The 13,104-nt window shown below is 39.5% G+C and overlaps 1 protein-coding gene across 1 annotated transcript; it reads left to right on the forward strand.

The window, feature by feature from the left end:
* The first annotated feature begins 1,113 nt into the window (after positions 1 to 1,113).
* On the forward strand, positions 1,114 to 12,343 carry LOC109988878 (myosin heavy chain, fast skeletal muscle). Its single transcript, XM_065956475.1, has 41 exons — positions 1,114 to 1,149; positions 1,390 to 1,427; positions 2,040 to 2,261; positions 2,334 to 2,477; positions 2,574 to 2,730; positions 2,828 to 2,855; positions 2,942 to 3,038; positions 3,143 to 3,235; positions 3,328 to 3,391; positions 3,471 to 3,569; positions 3,661 to 3,764; positions 3,888 to 4,026; positions 4,176 to 4,294; positions 4,510 to 4,659; positions 4,761 to 4,931; positions 5,034 to 5,334; positions 5,479 to 5,543; positions 5,644 to 5,731; positions 5,825 to 5,942; positions 6,024 to 6,147; positions 6,747 to 6,883; positions 6,972 to 7,227; positions 7,312 to 7,554; positions 7,638 to 7,814; positions 7,893 to 8,038; positions 8,129 to 8,219; positions 8,305 to 8,694; positions 8,807 to 8,933; positions 9,021 to 9,139; positions 9,223 to 9,419; positions 9,558 to 9,741; positions 9,836 to 10,001; positions 10,085 to 10,209; positions 10,311 to 10,619; positions 10,739 to 10,942; positions 11,038 to 11,163; positions 11,256 to 11,426; positions 11,517 to 11,621; positions 11,715 to 11,810; positions 11,926 to 12,057; positions 12,238 to 12,343. Exons 3-41 carry the CDS (start codon positions 2,055 to 2,057, stop codon positions 12,256 to 12,258), a joined length of 5,790 nt encoding a protein of 1,929 aa, XP_065812547.1. The 5' UTR covers positions 1,114 to 1,149; positions 1,390 to 1,427; positions 2,040 to 2,054; the 3' UTR covers positions 12,259 to 12,343.
* The last annotated feature ends 761 nt before the right edge of the window (positions 12,344 to 13,104 follow it).

Consider the following 13,104-nt stretch of genomic DNA (forward strand, 5'->3'; position numbering starts at 1 on the left):
CTTTCACCTCCACACACCAACCTTAAACTACTCAGATTACATGATGGAGTTTGACAGAGGCCCCCCCCAACAAATGTGTCTTACAGACTTACAAACTGAGTCTTAGCATGTGTGTCTCAGCATATGTTTGTCATTGCAGCTCAAGTTAGAGGACAACTGTAACTCTGACTGCTAAATCCAACACACTCTAAAATGTGACTGACTCAATGAGATTGGAGGATGTTGAATTTTAAATCCTGGAAAATTATGTTTGGTAAAGTTAAAGAGAGAACAATTACCATGGCATTTTAATTGTGACATTAACGTGAACAAAACACAATTTTATCAACGATAACTACATTTGATACATTTTATGCCTACATGATTATTAAAATGGTTACATATTTAGCCATATATTTGACATGTGTTCTAGAAATGCTCGCTGTACTCCCACTTATTGAACTGCAAAACATTTTTGTGAGCATGCTCTTCAGGCTTACATTTGCAATAAAGTTTGTTATTAGCTTTAAAACGTGAATCATTTTCTGTCAAAATAAGTATGAAAACCATTGGTATCCTAATCTGGATAAAAGGATAATCGCCTAGTCACTTTAGAAAAACCAGATTAATTTGGAGGAAAGAAGTGATCAAGTATGCACAAAAAAAGCGCTTGAAAAATTCAGAGACCAAAAGTTACATAAAAAACTAATTTACTCATCCTGTTTTTGATGACTGTCAGCTTGAAATGATGGAAACAATTCCAAAGTTTTATCATGCACCCTTGATGTAAAGTATAAAGATTGAACTAAAAGGATTTTATTGGCCAAACAAAACTATAAAGGAAATAATCATTAAGCTCTTAAAACCTGAGATGTGACTTATTATTCCTCAGTCTCCTTTTCAACATTTTCATGCTTAATCACATTTTTGTAGTTGTTATTAGTATTCTAAATACATTATAAGTACATTCAGTCTTTAAACAAGACTAGAAAGCTACCTTCAAATGCAGGCTAAATATTTTAAACTCCTCAAGACTCAGCTGTCCATCTAACCATATTTGGTGGATAGCCTCCTTGGAGCTTTGCTTTGTAAGCAAACCAGGCCGTATATAAGGGGCAGGGGTAGAGCTTCAAAGAGTGTGGTAGAGGACCAGTGGACTTTCAGCTTGTGGTGAGGCCACCTTCTGCTACTCACTGTACCTGTGAAATGTTTTCCTCATTTTAGAAATGAGTTTTCAAAAAACAACGTTATGCAAATAGCATGACTATAAAAGTATATTTGCCATTGCACATGATGCTTTCTTCATACTCAAGATGATCATTTATATTTCACTTGCAAGCTCAGATTATGCATACACAAATTATTTGTAACTTGTTTCCTGCTTTGAATTTAACATAATTTTTTTGACAGGACTGTGGAATACAACATTCTTTTCACAAAGGGAAAAAGTAAGTAATTTGCAATTTTTACCAGTTTTTCATTTTTATTTGAAACATTCTTTTAAATGTTTTACTTACAATTTGTAGAAGTTAGCAGCATGATGCTAAAGTGGTTAGCAGTGCTAACTTGCAACCTCACAAGGAGTCTGTCTTCCTGTGAGGAATTTGCAAGCTCTCAATGTGCATGAGTGATAATTTCTTGTCTTTCCTTTTTTGCTGCTCTGCTTTCCTCCCACTGCTAAGTTAAGTAAGAAACAAAAATGAAAATAGGTGTGAATGTAAGCATGACATGTTGTAGATTTGTTTACACTTCATGTGTGTATGCTGGGTGCCAACATACACACATGAAGTCAGCATCTTGTTGGAGTCTGCTGTGATAAGATCCAACACCTCTGCAACTCCTTCTCAAGCAGGCAAATTAATGATTGATTTATGTTTAGCTATTTACAGTTAGGGCAAATGCTACTTGTAACATCAGTCGGTCAGTCAGAGACTATAATTTAGCATTTCCATAAATGTTAGCATTTAGTGTGCTTATGTTGAATCTTTACTACTTGAGTTTATATGGACAAACTGTATTCATATCAGAACAAGATATTCATTGTTTGTTTTGCTTTGCAGACATAAACCGCCACCATGAGTACGGACGCAGAGATGGCCATTTATGGCAAGGCTGCCATTTACCTCCGTAAGCCTGAGAAGGAGAGAATCGAGGCTCAAAACAAACCTTTTGATGCCAAGAGTGCCTGCTATGTGGCTGATGCGAAGGAGCTGTATGTGAAGGGAACAATCCTTAAGAGGGAAGGTGGCAAAGTCACTGTCAAAACCCTGGACACTCAGGAGGTTAGTATTATAAAGTCAGAGTACAATTCTTTAATGTGAACAGTCCTCATTGTAACAAGTGTCCTATTGCAGGAGAAAACAGTTAAAGAAGATGATGTCACTCCAATGAACCCTCCCAAGTACGACAAAATTGAGGACATGGCCATGATGACCCATCTCAATGAAGCCTCTGTGCTTTATAACCTCAAAGAGCGTTATGCAGCATGGATGATCTACGTAAGAAAATGGGCCCTAATAAGAAACAAGATGTTGTTTAACATGGATTTACTTGTTTGAAACATTGAGGTAACTGTTGAATCTCTGTGCTTTCAGACCTACTCTGGGTTGTTCTGTGCCACTGTGAACCCCTACAAATGGCTCCCAGTGTATGACCAAGAGGTTGTAAATGCCTACAGAGGCAAGAAGCGTATGGAGGCTCCACCCCACATCTTCTCCGTCTCTGACAACGCTTTTCAGTTCATGGCTACTGGTAAGTCATAATGATACAGATCATTTATCAGTATATGATGTTTCTGATGGAAGAAAACAGAGTTAACTGTTTTATTTTTGAATGTCTATATCAACAGATAGGGAGAACCAGTCCGTCTTGATCACGTAAGTTTAAAATGTGTTTAACATATTGCTTCTATACTTAAAAAAAATATATCAAACAAGTTCTTAAATGTCTTTTCTATACCTAGTGGAGAATCTGGTGCTGGAAAGACTGTGAACACAAAGCGTGTCATCCAGTACTTTGCAACCATCTCAGTTGGTGGCCCAAAGAGGGACGCATCAAAGGTGGGATAAATTACTATTTTAACTATTGAGCATTCTTCATGTATGCAATCATTTTACATTGGGAAATAAAATATTTTTATATCAACTCTAAACCTTCATTACAGGGTTCCCTTGAGGATCAGATTATTGCAGCTAATCCTCTGCTGGAGGCCTATGGTAACGCCAAAACTGTGAGGAATGACAACTCATCTCGTTTCGTAAGTATGGAGGGATTTCTGCAAATCAGATGTCTTGCTACACATTGTCCATGTTCATTGATGTTAAAAAAAACTGCCTTTGTTCTAAATAGGGTAAATTCATCAGAATCCATTTCGGCACAACTGGCAAACTGTCTAGTGCTGATATTGAGACATGTAAGTAACAATACTATTAGAATAGACAAATAACTAGAATGAAGAATTGGACAGTGTGACTTATGAACATTATTCATAGATCTGCTGGAGAAGTCTAGAGTGACATTCCAGCTTCCTGATGAGAGAGGCTACCATATCTTCTACCAGATGATGACCAACCACAAACCTGAGATTATTGGTAAACACATTGACTTGTTCCTCAATGTTAAACTGCTTTATACTTTTCTAAAAAACAATGGATTGAGCTTCTGACCCCTTTTGATTTCCAGATTTGGCACTTATCACAACCAACCCCTACGACTTCCCCATGTGCAGCATGGGTCAGATCACTGTTGCCAGCATTGATGACAAAATTGAGCTGGAAGCCACTGATGTGAGTGAACTTCACTGCAAGACATTAACATATATACTGTATAAATTATGCTTTTGAATGCAAAATCATTACCACATTTTCTTATGTGACAATTTTCTGGTTGGCTACCTCTTTCAAATACAGAACGCTATTGATATCTTGGGCTTCAATAATGAAGAGAAAATGAGCATCTACAAGATGACTGGTGCTGTGCTCCACCATGGTAGCATGAAGTTCAAGCAAAAGCAGCGTGAGGAACAGGCTGAGCCTGACGGCACAGAAGGTGAGATCTCAATATTTATAAATTTATTTATTTATTATAGTTCAGGAACAACAAAAATAGGATTTCTTTCAGACTGTGTTTTCTTGTCAGAATTGCAGTTTACAATCAGATGCTGAATATTTAACTGTGAATCACTGCACTTTTGTCAGATGCTGACAAGGTTGCTTACTTGCTGGGTCTGAACTCTGCTGACATGCTGAAGGCTCTGTGCTATCCCAGAGTGAAGGTCGGAAATGAGTTCGTGACCAAGGGACAGACCGTACCTCAGGTAAATATAAAACGTAAAGAAATATGAAAACTGCACTTCAGTAAGGTGGTATTGAGTCTAACATGTTCTATTTAAAGCTACGTTTTAGGAGTTGGATAAAACACTACTTGAAAACCATCTTCAAATTGGATCTATGGTGTCATTTTAAATCATGAGAAGAAGTTTACTTCATACCTCACTGACTTTAATCAAACTGTATTTGTGTTTTTATTTAGGTGCTGAACTCAGTGACTGCCCTGGCCAAGTCTATCTATGAGAGGATGTTCTTGTGGATGGTCGTCCGTATCAACCAGATGTTGGACACCAAACAGCCAAGGCAGTTCTACATTGGAGTGCTGGATATTGCTGGCTTTGAAATCTTTGATGTAAGCTTAATTTCCAACAGTTCAGTACCTGACTGACTTTTCTTGATAGAAACACTCTTTTTGTCTGCAAAAACTCATGCTGGTTTTATGTCTCCTTGCAGTTCAACACTTTGGAGCAGCTCTGCATCAACTTCACCAATGAGAAACTGCAACAGTTTTTCAACCACCACATGTTTGTCCTGGAGCAGGAGGAGTACAAGAAGGAGGGTATTATCTGGGAGTTCATTGACTTTGGCATGGACTTGGCTGCCTGTATTGAGCTGATTGAGAAGGTAAAGAGTCCATGAAATTGCTCTTAGTTATATTCAATGTACATATGTATGAAATGTATGAAAATGTAAAGATTATAACATATGTCTTTCCCTCTTCTAAAGCCCATGGGTATCTTCTCCATCCTTGAAGAGGAGTGCATGTTCCCCAAGGCAACAGACACATCTTTCAAGAACAAGCTGTATGACCAGCATCTCGGCAAAAACAAAGCATTTGAGAAGCCCAAGCCCGCAAAGGGCAAGGCTGAGGCCCACTTCTCCCTGGTGCACTATGCTGGTACAGTGGACTACAACATCAGTGGCTGGCTGGACAAGAACAAGGATCCACTGAATGAGTCTGTTCTGCAGCTGTACCAAAAGTCCTCAGTTAAACTGCTGGCTGCTCTGTATCCTCCTGTTGTTGAAGGTAAGAAAGCCAAACGTTTATATACAGTATAAAATGCATTTTTATGTTCTACAAAATGTACATTATTCAAAAAACTGTAACATTGGTTTATGTGAATTGTATTTTGAGTTCCAATAAAACGTCTCTACTTAAACATATCAACAGATAATACCAAGAAGGGAGGCAAGAAGAAGGGTGGTTCTATGCAGACTGTGTCTTCACAGTTTAGGGTAAGGTTTTAAATTGAAGACTTTGCTATAAAATCACCTCTCACTCATTCTCCAAACTGATATACATTTAATGACATGACTTTAAATTATGGATCTATAGGATAACTTGGGCAAGCTGATGACTAGCTTGAGGAGCACTCATCCTCACTTTGTGCGTTGCCTGATTCCCAATGAGTCAAAGACTCCAGGTACATAAAAAAGATCAATTGAATAGAGTGTTTGAGGAATGGTTATATTTTGTTGTTACATGTTTCATAACTACAATGAATGTCTTTTTACAGGTCTGATGGAGAACTTCCTGGTCATCCACCAGCTCAGGTGTAACGGTGTACTGGAGGGTATCAGAATCTGCAGGAAAGGTTTCCCCAGCAGAATCCTCTATGCTGACTTCAAGCAGAGGTATATAAACATATTGTATATTATTTGATAAAAAAGGTTCAAAGGCAACACTCACACTGACAATGAACTCTCTCATAAAAGATACAAGGTGCTGAATGCCGGTGTCATCCCTGAGGGCCAGTTCATTGATAACAAGAAGGCTTCAGAGAAGCTGCTTGGATCAATTGATGTTCCTCATGATGAGTATAAATTTGGACACACCAAGGTAAGCACCTTGATTGCAATCATGAACTTAGTTCTAGTTAAATGTTACCAATTCAGTTATTATTTTTGTTGTCTAAATTGCATAAACAAAAAAACTCAAAATCAGTGTACCCCAAGGTTGAATTAATCATCATGGAAAAATAAGGGAAGATGATAAGGGACCCAAGGGAAGGATAGAAAGACAGATGAGGAGTAATAGTGCACCCATGTGGCCATAGATACTCTGTACACTTTGCCTAGTACCTGATTCAATGAAGACTATGACCCAAATTCATTTTACCCTGATTTTACAGTTTTGATATTACACTTCTTTCTTGTCAAGCCTATTTTAAATTTGAAGGAATGTGCTCCAACTTTTATCCTTTCAAAATTGTTGGAAACTTAGTCAATCAATTAACCTATAGTCTAATTGCTGTTGAGAAACATGAATGCATTCTGAATTGGCAAGTCTGTCACAGGTGAAATTGGTAACAACACCACTGCTAATGTGCCCAACCAAAATTTTGAGTTCTCTCAAGCATAGCTGCCGTCAGCCATTTTATAGAAATGTCCTTCTTGTGAACAATAAATAATGAAGCTTTCTGTTATCTGTTTATGAAGGTGTTCTTCAAGGCTGGTCTTCTGGGTCTCCTTGAAGAGATGAGAGATGAAAAGCTGGCATCTCTGGTCGGCATGACTCAGGCTCTCTGCCGTGGTTACCTCATGAGAAAGGAGTTTGTTCAGATGACAGAAAGGAGGTAGGTTTAAAAATCTGAATTTTTCACACACTGTTATGTATGAAAGAATTGAATGACATAGTCTATAACAGCAACTTTTTATCCAAAGGGATGCCATCTATACCATCCAGTACAACGTCCGCTCATTCATGAATGTCAAACACTGGCCATGGATGAAAGTGTACTACAAGATCAAGCCTCTGCTCAAGAGCGCTGAAACTGAGAAGGAGCTGCAGCAGATGAAGGAGAACTATGACAAGATGAAGACAGATTTGGCTGCTGCCCTGGCCAAGAAAAAGGAGCTGGAGGAGAAGTTTGTGTCCCTTCTGCAGGAGAAGAATGATCTGCAGCTGCAAGTCGCATCTGTAAGTACACATTGACTGACTGATATGCTGTTTCATGTTATCCAATGTTGATGTGCTGACATCTTTTTTGTTACAATAAACTAGGAAACAGAGAATCTGTCAGATGCTGAGGAGAGATGTGAGGGTCTTATCAAGAGCAAAATTCAGCTGGAGGCCAAACTCAAAGAGACCACTGAGAGGCTGGAGGATGAAGAGGAAATCAATGCTGAGCTCACTGCCAAGAAGAGAAAACTGGAGGATGAATGCTCTGAGCTCAAGAAGGATATTGATGATCTGGAGCTTACCCTGGCCAAAGTGGAGAAGGAGAAACATGCCACTGAGAACAAGGTTTGGATTTAACAATCTATCTCGTACATCAAGTTTAATCTACGAAATTAACCTCAATAACAACGTCTTTCTTGTAAATTTAGGTGAAGAACCTGACTGAGGAGATGGCCTCTCAGGATGAGAGCATTGCCAAGCTGACCAAGGAAAAGAAAGCCCTTCAGGAATCTCACCAACAGACTCTTGATGATCTGCAGGCTGAGGAAGACAAGGTCAACACTCTGACCAAGGCCAAGACCAAGCTTGAGCAACAAGTGGATGATGTAAGTTCACAAGTCCTTAAAATTGGCAAATAACATTGGTGTTGAATCCTGATCATTAAGCCGTATACTATTGTTTAGCTTGAGGGTTCTCTGGAGCAAGAGAAGAAGCTGCGTATGGACCTTGAGAGAGCCAAGAGGAAGCTTGAGGGTGATCTGAAACTGGCCCAGGAATCCATAATGGATCTTGAGAATGACAAGCAGCAGTCTGATGAGAAAATTAAAAAGTAACTTTTGTTTATTTTAACAAAAGCATACACAAATGTCACTGTAACAGCATGAACTCTTACTAAGAAATGTATCCATGATTCTCACAGGAAGGACTTTGAAGTCAGCCAGCTCCTTAGCAAGATTGAGGATGAGCAGTCAATGGGTGCTCAGCTTCAGAAGAAGATCAAGGAGCTTCAGGTGAAATATTGAGTTAAATTAAACAGAATACATATTGTTTGTCAAGTGAAAGTTTACTGAAACACATCATATCTACATTCTACAGGCCCGTATTGAAGAACTGGAGGAGGAGATTGAGGCTGAGCGTGCAGCTCGTGCCAAGGTTGAGAAGCAGAGAGCTGACCTCTCCAGGGAACTTGAGGAGATCAGTGAGAGGCTGGAGGAGGCCGGTGGAGCCACTGCTGCCCAGATTGAGATGAACAAGAAACGTGAAGCAGAGTTCCAGAAGCTCCGCCGTGATCTTGAGGAGTCCACTCTGCAGCATGAAGCCACTGCTGCTGCTCTTCGCAAGAAGCAGGCTGACAGCGTTGCTGAGCTGGGAGAGCAGATTGACAACCTCCAGCGTGTCAAGCAGAAGCTTGAGAAGGAAAAGAGTGAATACAAGATGGAGATTGATGACCTCTCCAGCAACATGGAGGCTGTTGCTAAAGCAAAGGTACACAATGCATTTCATGCTACTTTAATAACCAAGAGAGTTCAGTAAACAAGGTCATTTACATTTTTGAAAACAAATGATTACTGACATGATCTCTGTTTCTCATCATCAGGGAAATCTTGAAAAGATGTGCCGTACTCTTGAGGACCAACTTAGTGAACTGAAGACCAAGAATGATGAAAATGTCCGTCAAAACAATGACATGAGTGCACAGAAAGCACGTCTCCTGACAGAAAATGGTATGTTAAAGTAATCGGTGATTGCTCCATAGTTGAATATTTTAAATTGTAACACAAACTAATGTTTCATGATATGTTTCTCTCAAGGTGAGTTTGGCCGTCAAATTGAAGAGAAAGAAGCTCTCGTCTCCCAGCTGACCAGAGGCAAACAGGCCTTCACTCAGCAGATTGAAGAGCTGAAGAGACAGATTGAAGAGGAGGTTAAGGTAAGAAAACTTTCAATTATTACTGAGAACTTCGTATGTGTGATTTATTACATTTTCACACTGACGGCAATTTCTTACATCAGGCCAAGAATGCCCTTGCCCATGGACTTCAATCAGCCCGCCATGACTGTGACCTGCTGAGGGAGCAGTTTGAGGAGGAGCAGGAGGCAAAGGCTGAGCTGCAGCGTGGAATGTCCAAGGCCAATAGTGAAGTGGCTCAGTGGAGAACCAAGTATGAAACTGATGCCATCCAGCGCACTGAGGAGCTTGAGGAATCCAAGTACGTACAGTTTAAAAGTTTACCATTCAACAAAACACAAAATGAGAACAAAGTAATGCAATACAGGAGTAAACATAATCAGTGCCAACATGGATTGTTAAAGTTTTCACTGAGACCAATCACACCCTTTTCAAACAGGAAAAAGCTTGCCCAGCGCCTCCAGGAGGCTGAGGAGCAGATTGAGGCTGTCAATTCCAAGTGTGCTTCTCTGGAGAAGACCAAACAGAGGCTCCAGAGTGAGGTGGAGGACCTCATGATTGATGTGGAGAGAGCTAATGGCCTGGCTGCCAACTTGGACAAGAAGCAGAGAAACTTTGACAAGGTAACGTTTCCTTCTGTCAACTGTACTCTGTAATCAAAGACACACTCATTTGATTCGCCATTGTACTGATAAACAACTTTGAATGGCTTTTTAGGTGTTGGCAGAGTGGAAACAGAAGCATGAGGAGGGTCAGGCAGAGCTTGAGGGAGCTCAGAAGGAGGCTCGTTCTCTCAGCACTGAGCTGTTCAAGATGAAGAACTCATATGAGGAAGCTCTGGATCAGCTGGAGACCATGAAGCGTGAAAACAAGAACCTGCAACGTGAGTTCTTACTACATACTACAGAAGCATTGTAACTAAACATTTAAGGCTTAACAATACAAAACACATGAATCTCTCTGCAGAGGAGATCTCAGATCTCACTGAACAGATTGGTGAGACTGGCAAGAGCATCCATGAGCTGGAGAAGTCCAAGAAGCAGGTGGAGACTGAGAAGTCTGAGATCCAGACAGCTCTTGAAGAGGCTGAGGTACAATTGTTCAGGGAAAATCCTCTGAAAAACAATTTAAATCATGGACAAATGTATTTTAAAGAATGAATATTTATATATGAATTATTTACTTTCATTAGGGAACTTTGGAACATGAAGAGTCCAAAATCCTGCGTGTCCAGCTTGAGCTCAACCAGATTAAGGGTGAGGTAGACAGGAAGCTGGCTGAGAAGGATGAGGAGATGGAGCAGATCAAGAGGAATAGCCAGAGGGTGATTGACTCCATGCAGAGCAATCTGGACTCTGAGGTCAGGAGCAGGAATGATGCCCTGAGAATCAAGAAGAAGATGGAGGGAGACCTGAATGAGATGGAGATTCAGCTGAGCCACGCCAATCGCCAGGCTGCTGAGTCCCAGAAGCAGCTGAGGAATGTTCAGGCCCAGTTGAAGGTATTGTAGTCCACAGATTTTGTGCAAAGATTGTCAGTTCACTTAAACTCTGGTATTTAAGGGAATATCTTATGAATAATACATATAAATATATAAATAATAAATAAATATTTCACTAGGATGCACAACTGCACCTTGATGATGCTGTCAGAGCTCAGGAAGACCTCAAGGAACAGGCTGCTATGGTAGATCGCAGGAACGGTCTCATGGTTGCTGAAATTGAGGAACTTAGAGCTGCTCTGGAACAGACTGAGAGAAGCCGCAAAGTTGCTGAACAGGAGCTGGTGGACGCAAGTGAGCGTGTTGGTCTCCTGCACTCTCAGGTGAATTTTTTATTCATATTTTAATTACATTTTCTGTAGCTTTACAAATCATTTCGTCTTTTGAAAAAAGTTTTAACTTATACCTATACTTTTAGAACACAAGTCTCCTGAACACCAAGAAGAAGCTTGAGACTGATCTGGTCCAGATTCAAAGTGAGGTTGATGACACAGTTCAGGAAGCAAGGAATGCTGAAGATAAGGCCAAGAAAGCCATCACTGACGTAGGGTTAATTTTATTTTTTTCCAAGTTACATTTTTGTAGAAAATGTTTTAAAAACATTTCTAATTAATGTTTTAATGCCATATCCTCTAGGCTGCTATGATGGCTGAGGAGCTGAAGAAGGAGCAGGATACCAGTGCTCACCTGGAGAGGATGAAGAAGAACCTTGAGGTTGCTGTCAAGGATCTGCAGCACCGCCTGGACGAGGCTGAGAATCTGGCCATGAAGGGTGGCAAGAAGCAGCTCCAGAAACTTGAGTCTAGGGTAAAAGTCTTGATATAAAACAGGACAGACAACAAAAGGTAATACTATAAAGTGGTACTTATATATTTAATATTTTACTGTTTTCTAAAGGTTCGTGAGCTGGAGTCAGAGGTTGAGGCTGAGCAGAGACGTGGAGCTGATGCTGTTAAGGGCGTTCGCAAATATGAGAGGAGAGTGAAGGAACTGACCTACCAGGTACAGTCACTCTAAATAACACTTGGCACATCGAAAATATTATGGCATATTCATTATGATTTTTTTTAAATGAAAATGTATCTTCTATCATAGACTGAAGAGGACAAGAAAAATGTTACCAGGTTGCAGGATCTGGTTGACAAGTTGCAGCTCAAGGTGAAGGCCTACAAGAGGCAGGCTGAGGAATCGGTAAGTGCACAGCTTTGTTTCCAAACAAATACAACTTGACACTGTTTTGTCTTTACTTAATGTTCAATAACATTTGCACATTTGCAAATTTTGAACGCTTTCACTGCCTTTCCAGGAGGAGCAGGCCAATGTTCATCTGTCCAAGTGCAGGAAGGTCCAGCATGAGCTGGAGGAGGCTGAGGAGCGTGCTGACATTGCAGAGACCCAGGTTAACAAGCTGAGAGCTAAGAGCCGTGACACTGGCAAGGTAATTATGTTACTTATTTTTTAATTTGAACTGTCAATAACTAAAGAGAGATTCTTCACAGTGTTGTATTCCACTAACAAAGCACCAGGTTTAAATTCTAAAAAATGAACTGACCAAAATTAATGTGATCTTAAGCATATTAAAGTTAAGCTCACACTTCCATTTATCTGTTTTTTACAGGGAAAAGAAGCCGCTGAGTAAAGAACACTGAGTGTTTGGCTTGGTTAATCATATAATATGATATAATTCATGATGAAACAATAAAGATAATGCTCTTGAACTTAAATTGCTGTCTGTAATACTTTTTATCTCTTTGCTTTGAATGAAAAGTAGCCAATGGGAGATGTGAGTAATTTGAAAAATTCACATAAAATTTTTTATTAAAAAAATAATAACATAAAAGGTTATATGGTTAATCATTGTCAAAATCATGACCCTATTTTTTAAAGCAATATAAAAAAAGGTGTTTTATAACATATTGTTAAAGCCCCACGTTTCCATCCTTAAAATTCAAGATTAGGATTAGCGGCTACTTAAAGCTGTTCTCTGGAGTGAAATGGGATTGAATTGCAGTGGTGGTCTAGCCTTTTTAGATTCATCATGAGTAATAGGATGGAGAGAAAAATACAAATTAATGTGTCCCTTCAGACATTTTCATCAGCTGAAAATAGACACAAGCAAAACTACACGAATGACCTTTATTCAGAATCAATGAGTGTCTCTAACACCCCGTGTAGGCCAGACACAACATTTAGATAAAATTATGAACTCTTCATCCTCGAACCGTAACTGAAATATTCATATTTTGTTCTGATGAGAATGCAATCAGCAGCACTTTCTCACAAAATAAAAACATTAAACTAAATTACAAAACATGAAATCTTAATGTAAACATTTTTAAAAGGAGAAATAGAAAGAACACTAATCATTAAGATCACAACCTATAATAAGCTTTAGATATAAATGGCACACCACTGAACCAAGCATGTGTATTAAACTGACTTCTTATTTGGGTATCACATGGCGCTAATTAAATCTGACACTGTT

Source organism: Labrus bergylta, chromosome 7, assembly GCF_963930695.1.
Source record: "Labrus bergylta chromosome 7, fLabBer1.1, whole genome shotgun sequence".
Taxonomy (NCBI): Eukaryota; Metazoa; Chordata; class Actinopteri; order Labriformes; family Labridae; genus Labrus; species Labrus bergylta.